At 37.4% G+C, this 18,596-nt stretch overlaps 2 protein-coding genes across 2 annotated transcripts; one reads left to right on the forward strand and one right to left on the reverse strand.

Annotated features, from left to right (window-relative positions):
• Window positions 1-1,199: 1,199 nt before the first annotated feature.
• On the reverse strand, window positions 1,200-2,900 carry LOC126626273 (uncharacterized). Its single transcript, XM_050295534.1, has 3 exons — window positions 2,668-2,900; window positions 2,488-2,551; window positions 1,200-2,349 (listed from the first exon to the last, which is right to left on the reverse strand). The coding sequence occupies exons 1-3, from the start codon at window positions 2,746-2,748 to the stop codon at window positions 1,472-1,474; spliced, it is 1,023 nt and encodes a 340-aa protein (XP_050151491.1). The 5' UTR covers window positions 2,749-2,900; the 3' UTR covers window positions 1,200-1,471.
• A 12,033-nt stretch (window positions 2,901-14,933) lies between these two features.
• On the forward strand, window positions 14,934-18,102 carry LOC126626274 (TORTIFOLIA1-like protein 3). Its single transcript, XM_050295535.1, has 4 exons — window positions 14,934-15,999; window positions 16,112-16,220; window positions 16,365-16,936; window positions 17,149-18,102. The coding sequence occupies exons 1-4, from the start codon at window positions 15,217-15,219 to the stop codon at window positions 17,548-17,550; spliced, it is 1,866 nt and encodes a 621-aa protein (XP_050151492.1). The 5' UTR covers window positions 14,934-15,216; the 3' UTR covers window positions 17,551-18,102.
• Window positions 18,103-18,596: the final 494 nt, after the last annotated feature.

Below are 18,596 nucleotides of genomic sequence, written 5' to 3' on the forward strand. Positions count from 1 at the left end.
AAAATAACATTAGTTTGCTGGACTGTCGGGAGCTTTTATAAATGGCTTCCCTACTGTACATGCACTAGAGAGATCAGTATAGTTCGCCACAACGCGTTTTCAACACATGGAGGGAGTGCACGAAAGAACATCAACATTACTAACCAAGGTCATAGTCGAAGAGAAGAAACACATAAAGGAAATCCTACTAATCACCATAAGAAATACGAATTCTAAAACGTAACAGTAAGTATCAAGCCATGAATAGTTTCGTTACGCGCAGAAGGCAGAATGATGTATACAAAGTTACAAACCATTCCATATATGAAGAAATGCAAGTGAAACAGTTGAGTTTAATTTCCTTGCTAAGGCTGCTTGAGAAACAACACAGAATCCATGCACACAGTCAAAGTTAAACAGTGATAGGAACACGAAAAGCCAAGAAAAGCACAAGGACATCCAAGTGACCGGAGTCATTATCTCCGGGTTCCTGAGGGATAAAAAGATACCCTCTGTATTTTTTTTGTCGAAAGAGATAAGGATAACTAGTACTAAATCAAATGCAACATAAGTCTAATACCTTCATGCCTTAAACATTTGACTAATCCAGAAATAGAAGTTGAAGAGGTGCATAGCCCTCGACAGAGGGGTTAACACCCTCGACGATGGTGTACCAACACCGTCCTGAGCAAGGAACGCTCCTAGGTTCCCTCTTGAAATTGTACCCTATTCTCTCACATGAAACAAGTTACCAGCACAAAATAATTGTAGATTAGGGTTTGCTAATATCCATGTTAACCTTAAAAGACTGATGCCCATGTACAGAAATCTTACCCAGACGAAGCTCCACATGAAAATTCTACACACCATAACCTTAGAAGACTAAGATCCCCTACATTAGAAGTATAAACAGTTAAGTGTGTAACATTGTTCTCAGAAGTTAAACAAAAATATTAATGGACCACAAACAAGATCCGAAATTTCTAGATTACCATGACTTAACAGCTGAGATTAATGAAAGAGACCTCGCGTTTGAATCCAAATCCAGCCATAGAGATGTACAATTATGAAGAAACTATAGAGTTTAAACCATTAGGAACAACTCATCCGGGATACGGATGCCTTCTACACCATTAATTAGAAATGAAAATAAACCAAAACTAAAATACGACAATCAAATACTACATAAATTAGGAAAAATTAAACTAAAAGTAGCAGCATACCAGAGAATAATTGATTCATGTATTGAATTTCTATACCACCTTATATATTCACATAAGAACACTGAGTCACCGAGCTCTCTAAATCAGCAAATGCACCATACAGATAAGAACCAACTCAAAATAGAAGCAGGTCAATTCCGGGCGCTCAAAACCCTATATACCCACATCTAACTAGCGAAATCAAATTCTAACACTGTAAAACACACAAAACCGAGGACATGAAAAACCAGAGACCAGCATACATAACTCACGAAAAGCAGAAGCTCTCCTTAAGACCTTGTGATCATGCTACAAGAACGAGGCAGCTGAAATGTGAGACTTCCTCCATGCACACTTGTCCCTGCCTCAACAGGCTCATGCTCGTATGGCTTCCTGCAGCCGGGACAGCGGCCATCCTCCTCCAGAATCCTATTGTGGCAGAAAAGGCAGAGCCGGAATCCGCACAAGCAAGGCAAAAAGCTCGTGTCCGTGAAATCCAAATCTTCATAGCATATAGGACACGAGGATGGCACGGCACCACCATTATAGGCCCAAGGAACACCACCACAACTGTAATGTTTCCGGTTTGAATTCGGCAAGCTAAGCTGCTTAGCCAAATTGGGCAGACTCTGAGGCCGAAAAGCATCGTCAGGCCTCCAAGCATGGCCATTCCCCCAAGCTTTAGGGATAGCTCTGCCGCACTGAGGGTTCAAATTCTCAACCCCATCAGACCCAATAGTCGTTTCCTGAGGAGAAACCATTTGAGCAATTGGATCATGCTCTGGGGGCGATTCTGGACATGGGATTTTCGGCTTCTCATCCGCAGCTAAGGCGTCAGCCACCGCTTCCCAATCGTCCAAGCAACCATCGTCACCACCACCTTCCTCATCCTCTGTGATATTACCAGAGCAACAGCCACCGCTGCTACTACTGCTGCTAGTAAATGTAGTCTCGGAATAGTTGCTGCCCAAGACACTACTTGTCAAACTGGTCGGACTGTTCAACTCCAAATCGCTGTCATGGTGATGGTGATGGTGGATCGATCCGTCAATCTGTCCACCCCTGGGCCTCATCCCCAGATTACCAAATGAACGGTTGTGATTCCGCTCTTTTCCCGCTTTAACGACGCCGTTCAGTTCCTCCTTGCAATCCTTGTTCTTCACAGCGCCTAAATCGCACCAAATCCAATCAATCAAATGCCAAAAACAAAATTTTTTTACAGAAAACCCCACAAACCTCCGAAATTTAACGACATATTCAATCGCAAAGCAAATTAAATGTATAAATTATAAGATCGCAGGCACACCTTGAGAAAGCCATTGCTCCCGACGAACATCGAGCTTGCACTGCTTCAATTTGGCAGACCTGGCCTGAAAAATCCCCAAATAAATCAACCAAATCGTCAAAAATCAATCAAGAAACAAACTTTCGCACCTAGAATCTCAAGAAAACTAAAAAAAGAGGGAATTAAAATTTGAAATCTCACCCTCTTCTTCTTCCCCAAATCCCTGCCGCCGCTGTTCGGGGCTGCATGGACGGAGGCGCTGGTAATTGCATCGGAAAGCATTGTTCCTTTCTCAACGGACGGATTCAAAATTCCAAAGATTCACAGAAAAACCCTAAAATTTGGTAAAAATCTTCGAGAGATTGAGAGAGGGAGAGAACAAGATGGATAACGGAAAATCGTAAACTTCTCTGCTCCGCTCGCCCCTGTGTGCTTCTAGAAACGTCTGGGTGAGTTACATTTATATAGCTGTTTATTCACGTAAATGCCCCTGCATTTTATATTATTTTCGGGCTTGTCCCGTTGAGGTTCACAGAATTTTGATTCTTTTTTAGGGGATTATTTATGTACGGAAAGGGTTATTTTGTAAAGTGCTTTTAACGAAAAAAAGTGCATGATTCCGGTTCACGGAGACTTTAAATCCGATACGCCGTCGTTTCAGGTTTTGATTCTCTAGGACCTTTTATCTTCTGAATAATTACAAAAATATTGGTGCACGAACGTAAAAATAAATTCCAGATGAGATACACTAAATTACACATTAATATCTATAACCTTCTTAATTTATTTTTAAAAATTAAAAAAAAATTAAATTAAATTAACATCGGTTGGCTCGAGTTGGAGTTGGAAGTGATCAACAATTCTTGTGGTTTGAAGACCCCCTTGATTTACTTAGGGACATTTTGATTGATGAAAGTTTGTAATTTCTTTGGTTTTCATTTGTATTGTCATGTGAGGATAGTCTTCTCATGTTGTGCGGGATGCTCTTTCTCCTTCGATCTGGTTGAAAGGTCCGAAAAGGTTTTATCGAGGCTCATAAAGCACATTATCCTCAGTTTGTACGTTTTCTATTCCGTTGCAATGAATAACGTATTTTTCCCTAAAAAAAAGTATTTTTATTATTTTTTATTAATTTAGAATTTTGTGTTAACTAATTTACTTTGGGTCCAAGTATACTTGGTGCCCAAGGTTTACAAACTCTATCTATAATATTATTTGTAATATGTTTAAGCTGTATAATTAAATTGATTAGAATTTTGTCTATTATTCTTATTTTTCATCATTCACGTTGAATCCTTATTATACGAATCCTAAAAAAATGCTGATTTCACTTAGTGAGATAAGCCCTAGTTGTTATTGTTATTGTTGTATTCTTATTTTAACGACAATATCCATAGGAGAATCAATGTGATTAAGAAAGCGTGTTCGATAGCTATCTTTGCACAATTTGACCGCATCTTTGAAATTCATTGTATCGAGTATTTCATATCCCGGCAAATTTGTAATAAATAGTAATTTTACACTCAGTTTTCTCATTTTGCACTTTTTTCTTGTTTAAGTTGTATTTTCATGGTAAGACTTACGGTTTGCTTAATGGGCTGCAATGCAAGTAATAATTTTACGCTTGTTTTCTCTTTCTACACTTTCTTCTCGTTTTGGACGCATTTTCATGATTGCTCAAAGTTCAGCATGAAAAAGTTTTTTTTTTTTTTTTTTTTTTAAAGTTTTGCATGAAAAATAACATGAATGCACGTCGTTGTTTAGGGTTTATAGAAGTTCAAGATGGTGACGTGAATTCAAATACTTAATGAAACTCAACTCCTTACAAATTTCTACTTTCTTCTGACCATTTGAATTGGATTAGGACAGAAGTACAATTAACATAAAGACAATTGTCAAATATATATTTATATTACTACTACTCTTATCTTCCATCATAAAATGCATGCATTAATTGCTTATTTAATTCAAAATTTTAACTTGTTAGGGTATCAATAAATATTATGTGGTTGGTGTGGTATCTACGTGTTTCGTACTATAAGTTTATTTATTGTTCATACGATGACAGCCAATATAATAAGTTCATATTTATTTGATGACCGCTTTTTAACCAATATGGTTGTTTGAGATTGATATAGATTCTCAGTTTAGTTCTTCACAATAAAAATCGATATAAGTGGTTTCTGAGTTTGTCTATCATGAATTATTTTGATCATTTCATGAAAAAACTGTCAATATATTTGTTAAATTGTCACATGAATGATCACGTGACCACCTTTTTTAAGGGTTTTTTTTTTACCAAACCAACTATTCCACTTAACAAGAATATTTACATATTTTTCATGAAATGACCAAAATGATTTACGGTGGACAAATTGAAGGACCACTTCTATCGATTTTCATTGTCAGGGACTAAAGTAAAGAATTATACCAATTTTAGAGATAGTTTTGACTAAAAAGTCATTTGATGACACATAGTGTGACAATAAACTTATGTTGGTTTAGTTATATTATTGGGAAATATTTAATTTGATCGTTGCTATCAATTGTTGATCAAGATTCATCAAGATATGCTTCTTCAGACTCATTGACATATCTACATAAAAAGTCGATGATATTCTTATTTCTTTGATGTTCTTAATCAACTAGGTTGCCATGAGGGCAAGATGCTAGACAAAATGCTTCGTAAATGGTTTAGGAAATGTACAAGCGTAGCAGCACGGTGGTGCGCGAATTTGGCTCCAACAAGTAGGAACTGAGAATAAGATGTAGAGTCGTCTTCATTGTGTATGTCAAAATGTATGCCAGTTCCTGTAACCCTTACAGAGTAACAGAAAAATCTGGATTTTTCGTGGATTTGTTCGTTTTCAAGATCAATCGCGAAATATAGAACTTGACACACCCCGTTCCGACGTACTCGAGATCAAACTAAAAAGATTTACACAGAACGGCACAATAGGATTCAATCTTATCATACATCCTACACCGGCACGTTAAATTTGCTTGAGTGTGCTACAAATCACTTCCAGATAATACATTAAATGTTCCGAACGAATAACATGTCTAAGACAACCAGAAGGGTCACAAAATAACATTAGTTTGCTGGACTGTCGGGAGCTTTTATAAATGGCTTCCCTACTGTACGTGCACAAGAGAGATCAGTATAGTTCGCTACGACGCGTTTTCAACACATGGAGGGAGTGCACAAAAGAACATCAACATTACTAATCAAGGTCATAGTCGAAGAGAAGAAACACATAACGCAAATCCTACTAATCATCATAAGAATTACGAATTCTAAAACGTAACAGTAAGTATCAAGCCATGAATACTTAATGTCTGATTATTTAATTGTTTATTTGTTACTTAATGTCGCTTTTTAGTGCTATCATGTCAGATTTTCATGTTGCTTAAAAGCGACGTAAGGGGCGATGTCGCTTTTAAGCGACGCTGTTTTTTATTTTTAATTTATATTACTTTACTTCTTGGTGGCGGATTAAGGGGAATAAGCGACGTCATTACCCTTTTGTGGGGGTAGTATTGGTGTCAGTAACTCTATCCGACATTGCGCGATTTAATGTCGATTTTTTACCAAATATCCGACATTAACTAGTGTTTCTTGTCGGTTTTAAAACGCCAGTGATATCCCCTTTTGTAGTAGTGGCCATGAATAGTTTGTAATTTCAGATGATATTCTTATTTCTTTGATGTTCTTAATCAACTAGGTTGCCATGAGGGCAAGATGCTAGACAAAATGCTTCGTAAAACTGGAACTAACCACATGTTGTACATGCACGTTTCATGCATCATACCAATTATACAGAAGATCAACATTTCATTAAAATATATGTACACATATCTTTGATGCATGTATATTTGGATATGATTTGACGACTAATGAGATGACGTCTAAACTCTTAAAGCTATATTTAAGTGATGATTAAGGAGATGATTAGTCAAAATTATAGTACTAAACCAACCTTAAAACCCATCACCATATATATTGACGTCACACCATGTGGAATTCCACCCCTATCAATCATATATGTAGTGAAGACGTCGAACACGATATATAATATTGACGTCGATCAAAATATTTAAGATTCCAAAAAATACGTTGCCTAAAAAAATATTTATAAATATGCATAAATATCGAGGGAAAAAAATGAAGTAATCGGCTTTTTGCTTTGAGATAGTCTTTGACTAGCAGGCAGGCATATAGCCATATTGTTTTTTCCAATTCAAGAAATCGAGCTGTTGGTAGCTGCGGCATAATCGTGTGTTAATTAATATGCATTGCAACGTGAACAAAATTTCAGAGCAAATTTAAAATTTGTATATGACCTCCCATCGTGTTTAGAATTCGTTCCTTAACTTAATAAAACATGTAGCATTGATCTTTGCTGTCAACTTTCATAAAATAACTGTTAGTTTGATGATGTGCCATCCATGTAGGTCCCACATAACCAAAATCTTTCACTATCCAAACGATAGAATAGTGATATTCTTCTTCACTTGTAAATGAGAAGTTTTAGTTCGATTCTCACTACGACGAATTGAAACTGAATTATTGTGGTTAGTTTACTGTAAGGCTTAACACACTTTTCACTCAATAATACAAATAATATCGTATGTGTAAAAAAAAAAAACAAAAAAAAAAGACCTTTTGGAATTCAATCAATAACAAAGTTACAAAAAATGGCCTAAATTAATTGCTCTACTCCAATTGGACAAAAAAAAAGGCTCTGCTCCAAAAGAAAAAAAATTATATGCTTAATCTTCATGGAGATGCAGGTCCTGCAGGGCATGCCAGTGCTTATTGGCTCTAATGGTCATGTACCAGGCCACTTATTTTCAGCTCCATCAACTAAAACAAGTTTAGGTTCCATTCTAATACATGCAAGATGTTCATTCAGTTTTTAATGTAGAATCACATTCTCAATGCACGCTAACAAGGTGCATCATTATCTTAACGCATAAACAACATATATTGAGTGACGTGAGAACATATAGGTTATTGAGCTCAACACGTGAACTTAAATGTTTCACTTTAAAACATATTGGCACTAGGAGAGCGGCTAAACTCCTTACAAGCACATGCAGTGCAACGTCTTTCAACATCAACACGATGACTATGAATAAAGAGTGTAAGTCAATGCAAACATTACAATTTGTAATTCAATACCTGAATAAATAGAAATTAAATCGATTATTGGGAAATTTAAACCAGTAAACAAAATCGTTGTTCATAAGTAAACCATCCAATACAAATCCAGTCATTTGTGGTAGATTTTGGCTCCATTGTTGGACATTTCTTTCAGTCTATAGCTTTCGACTGAAATCTTGTGGTAGGAAGCTGTAAAACTCGTCGAGAAGATCACGATCCTGAAGAAGAAGGATCACCTGCAACAATATTCAGCAACAGTTTCAATAATATGTTGTTTTTTTTCAGTCAATTTATGACTTACGTGTGTGTGTGTATATATATATACGGGTTGCTTGTTATGTCGTATGAATAAGAACCTCGTTTAGCAAGAGGTTTGTAACTTAAGTAATTAAGAGTGACTCACATAATTAAGAGTGATTGTGAACATATATTCATAGATGTGTGTTCAAAATTTCCATTTCTAATACATGTACAAAAATAATAACAATAATACTAACCTCGTCCACTACTTTGGACATGTCTATCTTCTTGGCCCGAAACTCATTCAGAATATGCAAGAACAACTCGTATTTTTGCTCGTCTCGTTTCTGCAAAAGGAAACACGTAGAAAAACAAATGGAAAAAAAATAAAAACCATATATAGTTCGTGTCAAAATAAAAAATAAATAAAAAACAACACTTGCAAATTTGTTGCTTTGAAACGTTGTACCTTGACTTTATTTACTAAATTTACCGCGTCTTCAAAGTTGGCCTCATAAAGCCAAACGGGTCTTGCAACCATCTTCTATTTTTTTTTCTTTTTCGGCAAGAAGCTGTCCAAAACTAAAATGCTCATAAAAACCAACAAATTAGGGTTTACGCAAGGAAAAAAACTTGCTTAAAAAAATATCGAGAAATTACTCGGAGGGTCACATGTAAAAGTTTACAAGCATTTTTTTAGATATATTTAAAAAAAAAAGAAAAAAAGAAAAGAAGGGCAACTCTATTTTAGTAAGAGTACGAAGGACAACTCGAATTTTCAAGGGGGCATCACCCAAGTCATTTAAGAGACTCATTGGAGTTCGGACGATCAGTTGAGAGTACTCGTCAATTGACCCCCTTGTCCCTTGATAGGTCTGACACTGAACCAAGTAATAATGCAAAATATGTAAAATATATTACCAACGGTGAGTTTCATATGAATCTCACACCAATCAACGATTTATTCATGACCCGTGGATTAAAAATTATGACAGGGTTGAAATTTGTTAATTTGATTATAGTTGTTCTACAAACGATTAAATACAAAGAAAAAGGAAGAAAAAAAAAAGTAACAAATCGAATCGAAAACTCATTCAGATATGCAATTTCTAGGGCATGATGATATGGTAGAAAAGTGAGCATACTAATTACCTCAGTTTAAACTCGAAGCACCAGTGCTGAACAAATATTGAAGATCACGTTTAAATAGGGGGAGACACTCTTAATGTGTTCAAGTTTTACACAAATTCCTTGTTTAGCGAAACACTAATCCATTTAAATTAGACTAATTAGTTTGATTAGAGGACTGTTTTTGAAGTGGCGTGAGTTTTTGTTACCCAATCTTTATCGGCCAAACTGTTTGATTCCTATACAATAACAAAGTTTATGGTGATGAGAGTCATACTAACTCATGAGATAAATATATAACTCAAAATAAATATTAATTAAAAATTTAAACTCACATGTACTTATTACAAACTTTTCGACTACTGTGTGAGTTTACAACAACAATAATAACAGTCTTATCTTATCTCATTATTTAGAATTGGTTATACGAATTTTAAAACGTTACTGCGCTCGGTTTTGCACGAAGTTTTCAGTTTGTGACATGCGTTTGCCAAGAGCATAAATCGGGCCAAGATTAAACAAGGTTTTTGGACTTGCCAGAACAAAAACCCAATTAGTCCCGCAACTAGGAAAGTAGAATTATTGATGAAATCTTCTTGATGCTACTGGAGCTCTTACGAACAATGCTTAGCTACTTAATAATGAGTAGGAACTCTAACTTAACAATTTTTGTCTCTGATTTATAAAATTTTGTGCCTATAATAGGAATTATTCATATTATAAATCACTATGCAAAGATAATTCTATCAAAAGTTGAATATAAAATAAGATCGTTTAGTCAATTAATTATGGAAAAATATATAGACGTTTGTAATGCTTTTACTATTTTTATCCATCTGTTTTTACACAGTTCACTGACTAAATGAGCTTAGAGCATTCACTGTACTAAGAAAAAGTGGGCTGGACTTATTTTAAAGATTTGCATTGGCCTAAAACTTAAGCAAGTTTTCGAAATATTTGGATGGGCAAATTATTGAGGGCCCAAAAAACAATTCTTGGGTGTCCATAAAATCAGCACCAAAGGAAGATTGAAACTGTCCCTGTCCTATTTAGTTCACCTTTCCATTTCAAATCCAACCGCAAAATTATGTTGCCAACCAGCTAACAAGTTCAAGGCAATTTTCAGGTGTATGCATCTCATTGCGTGGGGTTCTATGACTGGTTAGATCCGATGTTGAAGGCCTAAAGTTAGGGAACTTCAAGTTTGGACTACCATATCCAACAATCTTGTGGTCCTCAATATGGTTGACCATGGCCTAAACCCAAATTACAAAAATGATAACATCAAAGTATAAACATCAAAGTTTTGGGGTAAAAATAATGTTTAGACGGCTAGCCTGGTAGCGTAGGCTTATAATTGAGTAAGACATTAAAGTGATTGGTGATAGAGCCTTGGTCAAGTGAGGCATGGTGTTTTAATTATGTTATTGCTGTTGCGAAGTCACTTTAAGCTCGTTCTAAACCACTCGGGTTAGTAGGGACGTCCCACCCACTATGAGTGGGGTAGCAAACAAAAATAATGTTTAGACCTAATATGATTATACAAACCACAAATTTAGGTGAGATTGTTGAATTTAGTCACTCACGTACTGTTTTATCATATGAGTATGAATTATGCTAGAGTTGGTCTCTCACACATTGTTTTATCAAATGAGTGAGATTGTTAAAATTAATAATCCACGCACTGTTTTATCTGATATTTTGTATAGTAAATCAAATAAGTAGGTCTAATTAAACCCCAAAAAATGTGAAGAAATGAAGACTCTAAGATGGTGCCAAGGACATTTTGTTCTTTTTTTAATTCATTCTCTTTGAAAGCCAAAGGCCACCACCTAATTGTCCTTTTCCTTTGCATGTGGAATTATGAGGTGTGATGAATCCGATGATAGCCTTATTTTAAAAGCACATTACAGAAACAAGTTATGAATGATAATCACCACAGTGATTCAGTAGTTAAGGACGAACTTTAGACCTATATTTCACACGGTACATTTTGCGTTCGATTCTTGTGTTGTGAATCACAAGATAGTAGCTAAAGGAAGACTGAAATACCTTTGTGAATCTTCTCAGTCCCTAAAAAGTGCTTTGGCGAAACCACCAATTGATTCCTTTATAAAAAGAAACAAATTGTGAATGATGAAAGATGATACATCATATATAGGATACAATAATTTATAATTTTAATGGCTATAATGCCACTCAAGATAATTTTGAGTCCACATCCCATGTGGTATGATGACCTTGGAACATGCACATTGCACACCTATAAGTTCAATCAAAGTCTTGTCTATAATTCTAAGTCACCCACCTATATATTAAAGCAAAAGGATATATACTACAACAAAATTCCCAAAACTTAGATATTACGATGTTATAAATTCTCACACTCTATGTGAAAGAGTTAAGAAAGAAGTAGAAGGTTTTTAGGAAAAAGAATTCATACATAAGTCATCGTTATGTTAATTTTTGTTATTTTATCTTCTTCAAGTCATTCGATAACCAGAAATTTAAAATAATGTGTGAAGGGTAAAAACGACGTGTGAATAGCACAACGCGGCATCAAAATCCTAATGATCATAAGATTGACTATATATATTAATGTGTCCAATTAATCTACATGAAAAATAAGAAAAAATTTCACGTGAAAAACAAGCATGGCAGCATGCAGTACTCTAACCAAAAGAATGTTTTGTTCTTGGCAGTATCTGCCGCATTCTCTGTATATGGTTTGTATACACACAACTTGGGGCTTCCCAACATATCTGAACTCGTTGTGCTCCACCCTTCTTCACTTAATGCCAAGATAGATGCCAACAATCAATATTCACTTTAATTCTTCAACAACTTTTGGCAAAAATTAATTCCGAAATCAACTTTTCTCTTTTGCTTCATGACCCAACTCCAACGACGCTCCAAAAAATTACTCTTTTCCTTCATAAATTGACTCTAGCAAGCCCTAATAAGTGAATTGACACATGCTTGAACTTGTTATCCTCCACCCTTCTTCACTTAATTAATGTTAAGATAGATGCCAGCAATCAATATTCACTTTAATTCTTCAACAACTTTTGGCAAAAATTAGTTCTGAAATCAACTTTTCCCTTTCGCTTCATGACCCAACTCCAACGACGCTAAAAAAAATTGCCCTTTTCCTTCGTAAATTGAATCTAGCGAGCCCTAATAAGTGGATTGACAACAATATTCCTCTCTGTGAGAGGCACGTGACATGTTTTAACTAAAATGAATGGAAAGTAACATATGTCGTAAATTTCAACGGTTAAGAGAGTCAAAGTCGTTAAAAATTAAAATTGAAAGTTCAAGTGGTACTAGCGTGCATGCTTTCAAGTTCAGGTGATACTTGTGTAAATTCCCATACATATAACATATATATATACACACACACACATATACATATACATATATTATAATATATTACTACTTGAATACTTAAACCGCATATTTATGTTTTGAGCTTAGAAACTTCATGTTATTTGTCGCGCTACGTACAAAGCAAATTGCACATGGCCTGCACCCTGCAAATAGAATTCACTGAATTGAGCCAAGACCCAAGTTCTCGTTCTCTGCATGAGAGACATATGGATGAGTTTTGTGCATCAACAGTCAAGACATTAGAAAACACGTTAAGGTATGGTGCGTTGTCCTTATCGTCCCTCCAATCATACATTAAATTTTGCTTGTATGGCACCTTTTATATAAGATGAAAACTTGATTAACTCGGTTTCATGCATCAGTCGTGTACGTGTCGTGCACACACTGACACACACCTGGTGCATAAAGTCGAGATAAGACAGTTCTTCTACATGTATAAATGCTGGTTTAGGGTTTATTAAAGGCTGAAATTCAAATGCCATCGTCTTGGTTTCTGTTTGTGACTCTAGCAAGAGTGATTATTGATTACAAACTCGTTTAGAAGTGTTTTTAACAAATTGAAAACTTTTTAACGAAAATATTTTTTTGTTCTAAAATCACTTAAATTGTTTCCTGCAAAAAATACATAACTTTTACAAGTCTGTATCAATTTTCTTATTCCTTGTCCACAATCATTGCCGTTCATCCAGTTGAAGTAATGAGTTCTTTTGCTTCAGAAACCATTTAGCTTTCCCATGAAAGGGTTAACTGGTTAAGACGTTAAGTAGGCAGGTAGGTAAGGAGAGAGGTTGAAAGGTTGAGACCGATATTTTATTGTACGGTTCGAAAGCACACATTTCTTGGCCCACAATTATTTACAAATTGCATTTCTGATTTGATTTTGTTGGTCCACTAATTGTTGTCAAGCACCATAAAAATAACAACCAATATTACGATTAATGGTATTCTTATATATATATATATTATTAAGAGAACCCTCCTTGTAAAAAATTTCCCTTTTTTTTTTCAAATTTACCCATACTTTTGATACACAATATTTACATAAGGAGGACAAAATAAGAAAAAAAAGGGGAAAACGTTGACAAGGAGGCTTCTCTTAATTGTATAAAAAAAATGCACTTATTAAGAGAAATTGTTCACACACACAAAATGTGTGCTCTTTGCTAGTTTACTTATAAATGAGAGATGTCAGGTTCATCTCATATGAATAACAAAGACATATAACATTGTGACGAGTTCAACACCTATTAATGACTAGTCCATTGTGTGACGTAACCTAATTCAACTTCTTTTAAAGTAGAATATCGTTGTACAAAAAATACCAAAACTATAGAAATTATAGCTATAATGCCTTTGTGAGTTTTTCGACCTCCGAAAAGATGGATTGACGTGACGAAACCACCAACTGACCCCTTTTTGAAAATAAGAAATCAATACGTTCTTATTATTTGATGCACAAGGCCTGAAATTTTATAATTTTGTATATATTCTCATGCTAATACGCTATCCTATCGAATCTTTAATTAGTTCAACCTCTCTCTTATTTTTATTAGGTGCAACAAATAAGGGATTAATCTAAAATTTCGATTAATTAATTAATTAGTTCTTAAACATGATCAAGTAAACCAAACTCTCCGTTAACCACTATGCACTCCGTTATGATTTAGTTGAATCGCATGCACTACCAGAAAATTCGCTTCAAGTAGTTATCATTTTTTAACAGTAAAAATTGTCGGCAGTGCACAGTGACTTTGGCATAATTAACCCCGGCAAATGTCACGTGACCACCTTAATGCCAGGCCCAAAATTAACCCGCCATCTACCACCGTGTTATGATTAGTCACGTGCTCTCTTGTCCCCAAATTTACTTCTCACCCGTCTCCCGGACCACCGTGGTCCTTCCACCTGAAATCCCTCCCATTCTTAAAAGTTCCCCAATTGGACCAATCAGCATCTAACAACGATGTCGGGCTCACGTGTACTCATCCTCATACAATCGTGAATTTCGGTCTACAATCTCGTGACATGTTTACTCGTTTTGAATGACATTTTATCAATCGAAATACCGGTATTAATGTTTTAATGCACGTATATAATTCGTAATATAATATTCGATCCCCAACTTAAATACCAGATTGACTCAGAGATAGAGTCGATTGCATTCCCATTCTTTGTCTTCTATATTCATGACTTCCCTAAAAATAGAATGTTGGATAAATAAATAAATGAGGCTCACAATTCAATTCCTAATCTAAATCTCAATCTCTGAATCATATACTAGATTGATTTGGATATATAGTCGATTGCATTCTCGTTTTTTGTCCTCTATAATTATGACTTCTCAAAAAAACAGAATGCTGGATAAATAAAATAAAACACTCACAATACAATATGTAATCTAATACCCGATCCTAAAATTAAATATTAGATTGATTTGGAGATATAGTCAAGTGCATTCCTATATTCATGACTTCTCGATTCGATTCCCATGTTCTAAGTAAACATTCTAATCAAGGGTGATTTGGTAATCCAACAAGGTTTAATGACTAAACATCCTAGAGTGAAGTAAAAAACTGGTAATTAACGAATAACGACTGCCTCCCTAACCGAAACGACACCGTAGCGATTACCCGCCTCAAAAGTTCCGTACACCGACTCCTCTTCACTTTCGGTTTAAAAGCACAGAGCCTCGAACCACCTTTCTCTCTAAACACACACCGACCGAACCACCGTCAGCTCCTCCGGCAATGCTGCTGGAGATTCCGGAAGCTCCGCCGCCGGACTTGTAAACTCGACCCGACTCCACCAAAACCGCTCCATCTACAATGCCTCCCGCCCAGAACCTCAAGCACCGGGTCTTCACCTGCCTGAATAAGCTCTCCGACCGTGACACTCATTCCCTCGCAGCTTCCGAGCTCGAATCCATCGCCCGGACCCTCGAACCGACATCCGTACCCGTTTTTCTCTCTTGCATCCAGTCCACCGACGCCTCCGACAAGTCTCCGGTACGCCGACAATGCGTACACCTCGTCACCGTCCTCTCTGAAACTCACGGCGACTCGCTGTCCCCGTACCTCTCCAAAATGCTCACCAGCATTACCAAGCGGCTCCGCGACCCGGACTCGGCGGTCCGATCCGCCTGCCAAAATGCCGTCGCTTCCCTCTCCTGTCACGTCACCAAGCCCTCTTCTTTCGGCTCGTTTCTGAAGCCGCTAACCGACGCGCTTTTCACGGAACAGGACCCGAACTCGCAGATCGGGTCGGCCCTTTGCCTGGCGTCGGGCATCGACGCCGCGCCCGACCCGGAACCCGCGAAGCTGGCGAGGCTGCTACCGAGGCTCGAGAAGCTGATAAAGTGCGACGGATATAAGGCGAAGCCGGCGGTGCTGACGTTGATCGGGTCCGTGATCGCGTCGGGCGGGGCGACCGGTCACGGTGCTTTGAGGAGCTTGGTTCCTTGCCTCGTCGGGTTCCTGAGCAGCGAGGACTGGGCCGCGAGGAAGGCCGCGGCGGAAGCGCTTGCCAAGCTGGCGGTTGTGGAGAGAGACACGTTGTCGGAGTTCAAAGCTGGGTCCTTAAGAACGTTCGAGAATCGGAAGTTTGATAAGGTAAATTTTAATTCTTTTGTGTTAATTGACAAATTTAATTAATTATCGAGTTTTTAGCGTAATTAAATTTGTTTAACTGTTAATGTGGGTGATTTGGAATGGTGTGTGATAGGTGAAGAGTGTTAGGGAGGTTATGAGTCAGATGATGGAGGCTTGGAAGAAGATTCCCGATCTCTCCGACGAGGCTTCCCCACCGCCGCGATCAAATGCTTCTTCCAAAGGTATTACTAGATTCGAATCATTGATTAATTGATCTTGGTTTTGTGCAAATTCATTGGATTAGTAGGTTTTCTAGTCTTTCAAATGATTTTATTTGATGTTCTTCTGTTTTTCGATATTGGTTTCGGGTTCTTTGATGGATCCAGAGAATGCAAGTGATGGTGATGGACGCCATCCGGTTAGGTCTAGAAACAGCGATACTCCTGGTTCCGGAGCTACTCAATTGAAGAAGAAAGCTAACTCGGCTAGCAGATCAACTCCGCCTCAGAGTTCTTATGCTACCACTGCTAGGAAGACAAGTACTTTGAAGAGTAAGGACAAGAAGGCGAATCCAGGGATGTTAGGGAAACCAGACGGTAAGAAGCCTTCAGATTGGGAAGCTGAGATTAGTGCGCTTGGCGCTCCCTCATCGGCTGGGGCCTTTGATGGCGGTTTTAAGGAGACGGATGTGAATATCCCAGAAAGAAGGATCAATGGGAACACAAAACGGGCCTTGTTCTGTAGGAGTTCTGATAACAAAGTGCACAAATTTGGTGGGTCAAGGTCAGGATCTCGTGTGGCTCCGTATCATGAGGAGAGGACAGAATCTACCGTTGTTGTCAGTAATGTTACCGAGGATAATCATAAGAACAACAGAGAATGCGAGGATTTATCACGAATCCGCAATCAACTTCTTCAGATTGAAAAGCAGCAGTCCAGCTTACTTGATCTCGTGCAGGTTTGTTCCCACTGCTTGAAAATCGAGTTTACTCTTAAGTAATTTGTTTTATTTTCCTTGATAATTGCAGCTCTTAACATGCCTATATTATGATCAATCTGTTGTTAAGAAGAAGTATAATCAACTCTTGAATCGAAACTACGGTGAATTTGAAGTGCATTTTGATGTAGGGCTGCTGCTAATCATCTTCTTTGTTTCACTTCTTACATTAGAAATTCATGGGCAACTCGCAAACTGGAATGCGTTCGTTGGAGACTCGTGTACAACGGCTAGAGCTAGCACTGGATGGGATCTCATATGATTTGGCTTTGTCAAGTGGAAGGATGACCAAAGTCAACTCACGCCGCAGCTCGTGTTGCCTGCTGCCTGGTGCTGATTTTTGGAGTTCCAAGTTCTGGAGGAAAACAGAAGGCAGGTACTCAACGCCAGGGCTTCCTAATTCCAGGGGCATTGCACCGGCAGGAGCCATGCGCTACAGAGCAGATGACGGTGGCAATGCTGAAGCATTGGAGAACCTTAGGTTTCGGCTCCAGGATAGGAGTGGCTTCATTGTAAACCCTTTGGCAGAGATTCGGAGTGACTCAAGGCGTATATCAGATGCCACACGTCACTAGCGAGTTGGATTCAGAGGTACCGTACAAGATTTTCATCGCATTTTCGATGTCATTTTCGTAGTATTTGGATCGTTGGCCTGGTTGCTATCAATAGATGCGATATGATCAAGGCAAATCCGAAGGTTTGTGCTATGTTATTGCCTTCTCGGTTAGCAGCCTCCTGCAAAATCACCGGCGATAGTAGACGAAGATACGAAAGGGAATATTTTGTGTTCTCTTCATTTCCTGCACCTCTCGTTGTTCTTTGTAGTAAGATTTCAAGGGAGCGTGATTTGTCACCAAACGCCATTTTTCTTGGTGGTTGGTGCAGATAATGTATTATGTACAGAGGGGTCATAGAGTAAGAGAAATCTTTCAGTATGCCGAGAAGACGGTCCAGTATACTAGGTGTTTTGACACTTGGGATACCGGACTCTATTCCCGGTACACTGAAAAATCTCTCATAGTGTAGGGTTTTCATTCCTTTTAAGTTGTAGCTATCTTACTGATCTTTACTTGCTCTGAAAGAGTTAAAAGATGCAATGATGAAGATGAATTCTGTACTCTCTGAAATGGCTGTTTGTTTCGGCGTGCGACCCGACCCGACCCATTCAAGCTTGATCTACAAGTAAAGCAATGCAATAATTAAGCATGTTTAAAAGTACTTGCAACATCATGTTGCTCCTTTAAAAGGGCAGGTATATGAAAAATTTCTAGAATGTGTCGGCCCATAGCATGGACCGGATTCAATGGTTAAGGATTTAACGGTCATGGAATCTCGATGCATGTTATGGGCTGGTCCATTCTAGACAAACTCAAGCACACGAAATGGGAAATTTTGAAAAATATTCGAAATTGGATTCAACATAGAATTATAACCGTCTTTTATAATCATAGAAAAATTGATATGAAAGTATTAATATACCGTAAAATGAGGTTTTCTAGAAGAACCAAAAACTAAAATTAAAATGAGACTCCGGTGTCTTTTGTGGCAACTGTCAAGTATGCTGGAAAGAGAGAGAGTTGGAATTTGGGGATGCAAGATTTGTAGGAAGTGGAAAAAACCA

Source organism: Malus sylvestris, chromosome 6, assembly GCF_916048215.2.
Source record: "Malus sylvestris chromosome 6, drMalSylv7.2, whole genome shotgun sequence".
Classification (NCBI taxonomy): Eukaryota; Viridiplantae; Streptophyta; class Magnoliopsida; order Rosales; family Rosaceae; genus Malus; species Malus sylvestris.

Excerpts from the sequence above, each read along its gene's own strand:
- LOC126626273 (XM_050295534.1), bottom strand. The coding sequence starts at position 2,748 with ATGCTTTCCGATGCAATTACCAGCGCCTCCGTCCATGCAGCCCCGAAC. Across the intron at positions 2,552-2,667 it reads ATTTGGGGAAGAAGAAGAGG|GCCAGGTCTGCCAAATTGAA; the intron begins GTGAGATTTCAA and ends GGGATTTTTCAG. Across the intron at positions 2,350-2,487 it reads GGAGCAATGGCTTTCTCAAG|GCGCTGTGAAGAACAAGGAT; the intron begins GTGTGCCTGCGA and ends GGTGCGATTTAG.
- LOC126626274 (XM_050295535.1), top strand. The coding sequence starts at position 15,217 with ATGCCTCCCGCCCAGAACCTCAAGCACCGGGTCTTCACCTGCCTGAAT. Across the intron at positions 16,000-16,111 it reads AGAATCGGAAGTTTGATAAG|GTGAAGAGTGTTAGGGAGGT; the intron begins GTAAATTTTAAT and ends GGTGTGTGATAG. Across the intron at positions 16,221-16,364 it reads ATCAAATGCTTCTTCCAAAG|AGAATGCAAGTGATGGTGAT; the intron begins GTATTACTAGAT and ends TGATGGATCCAG.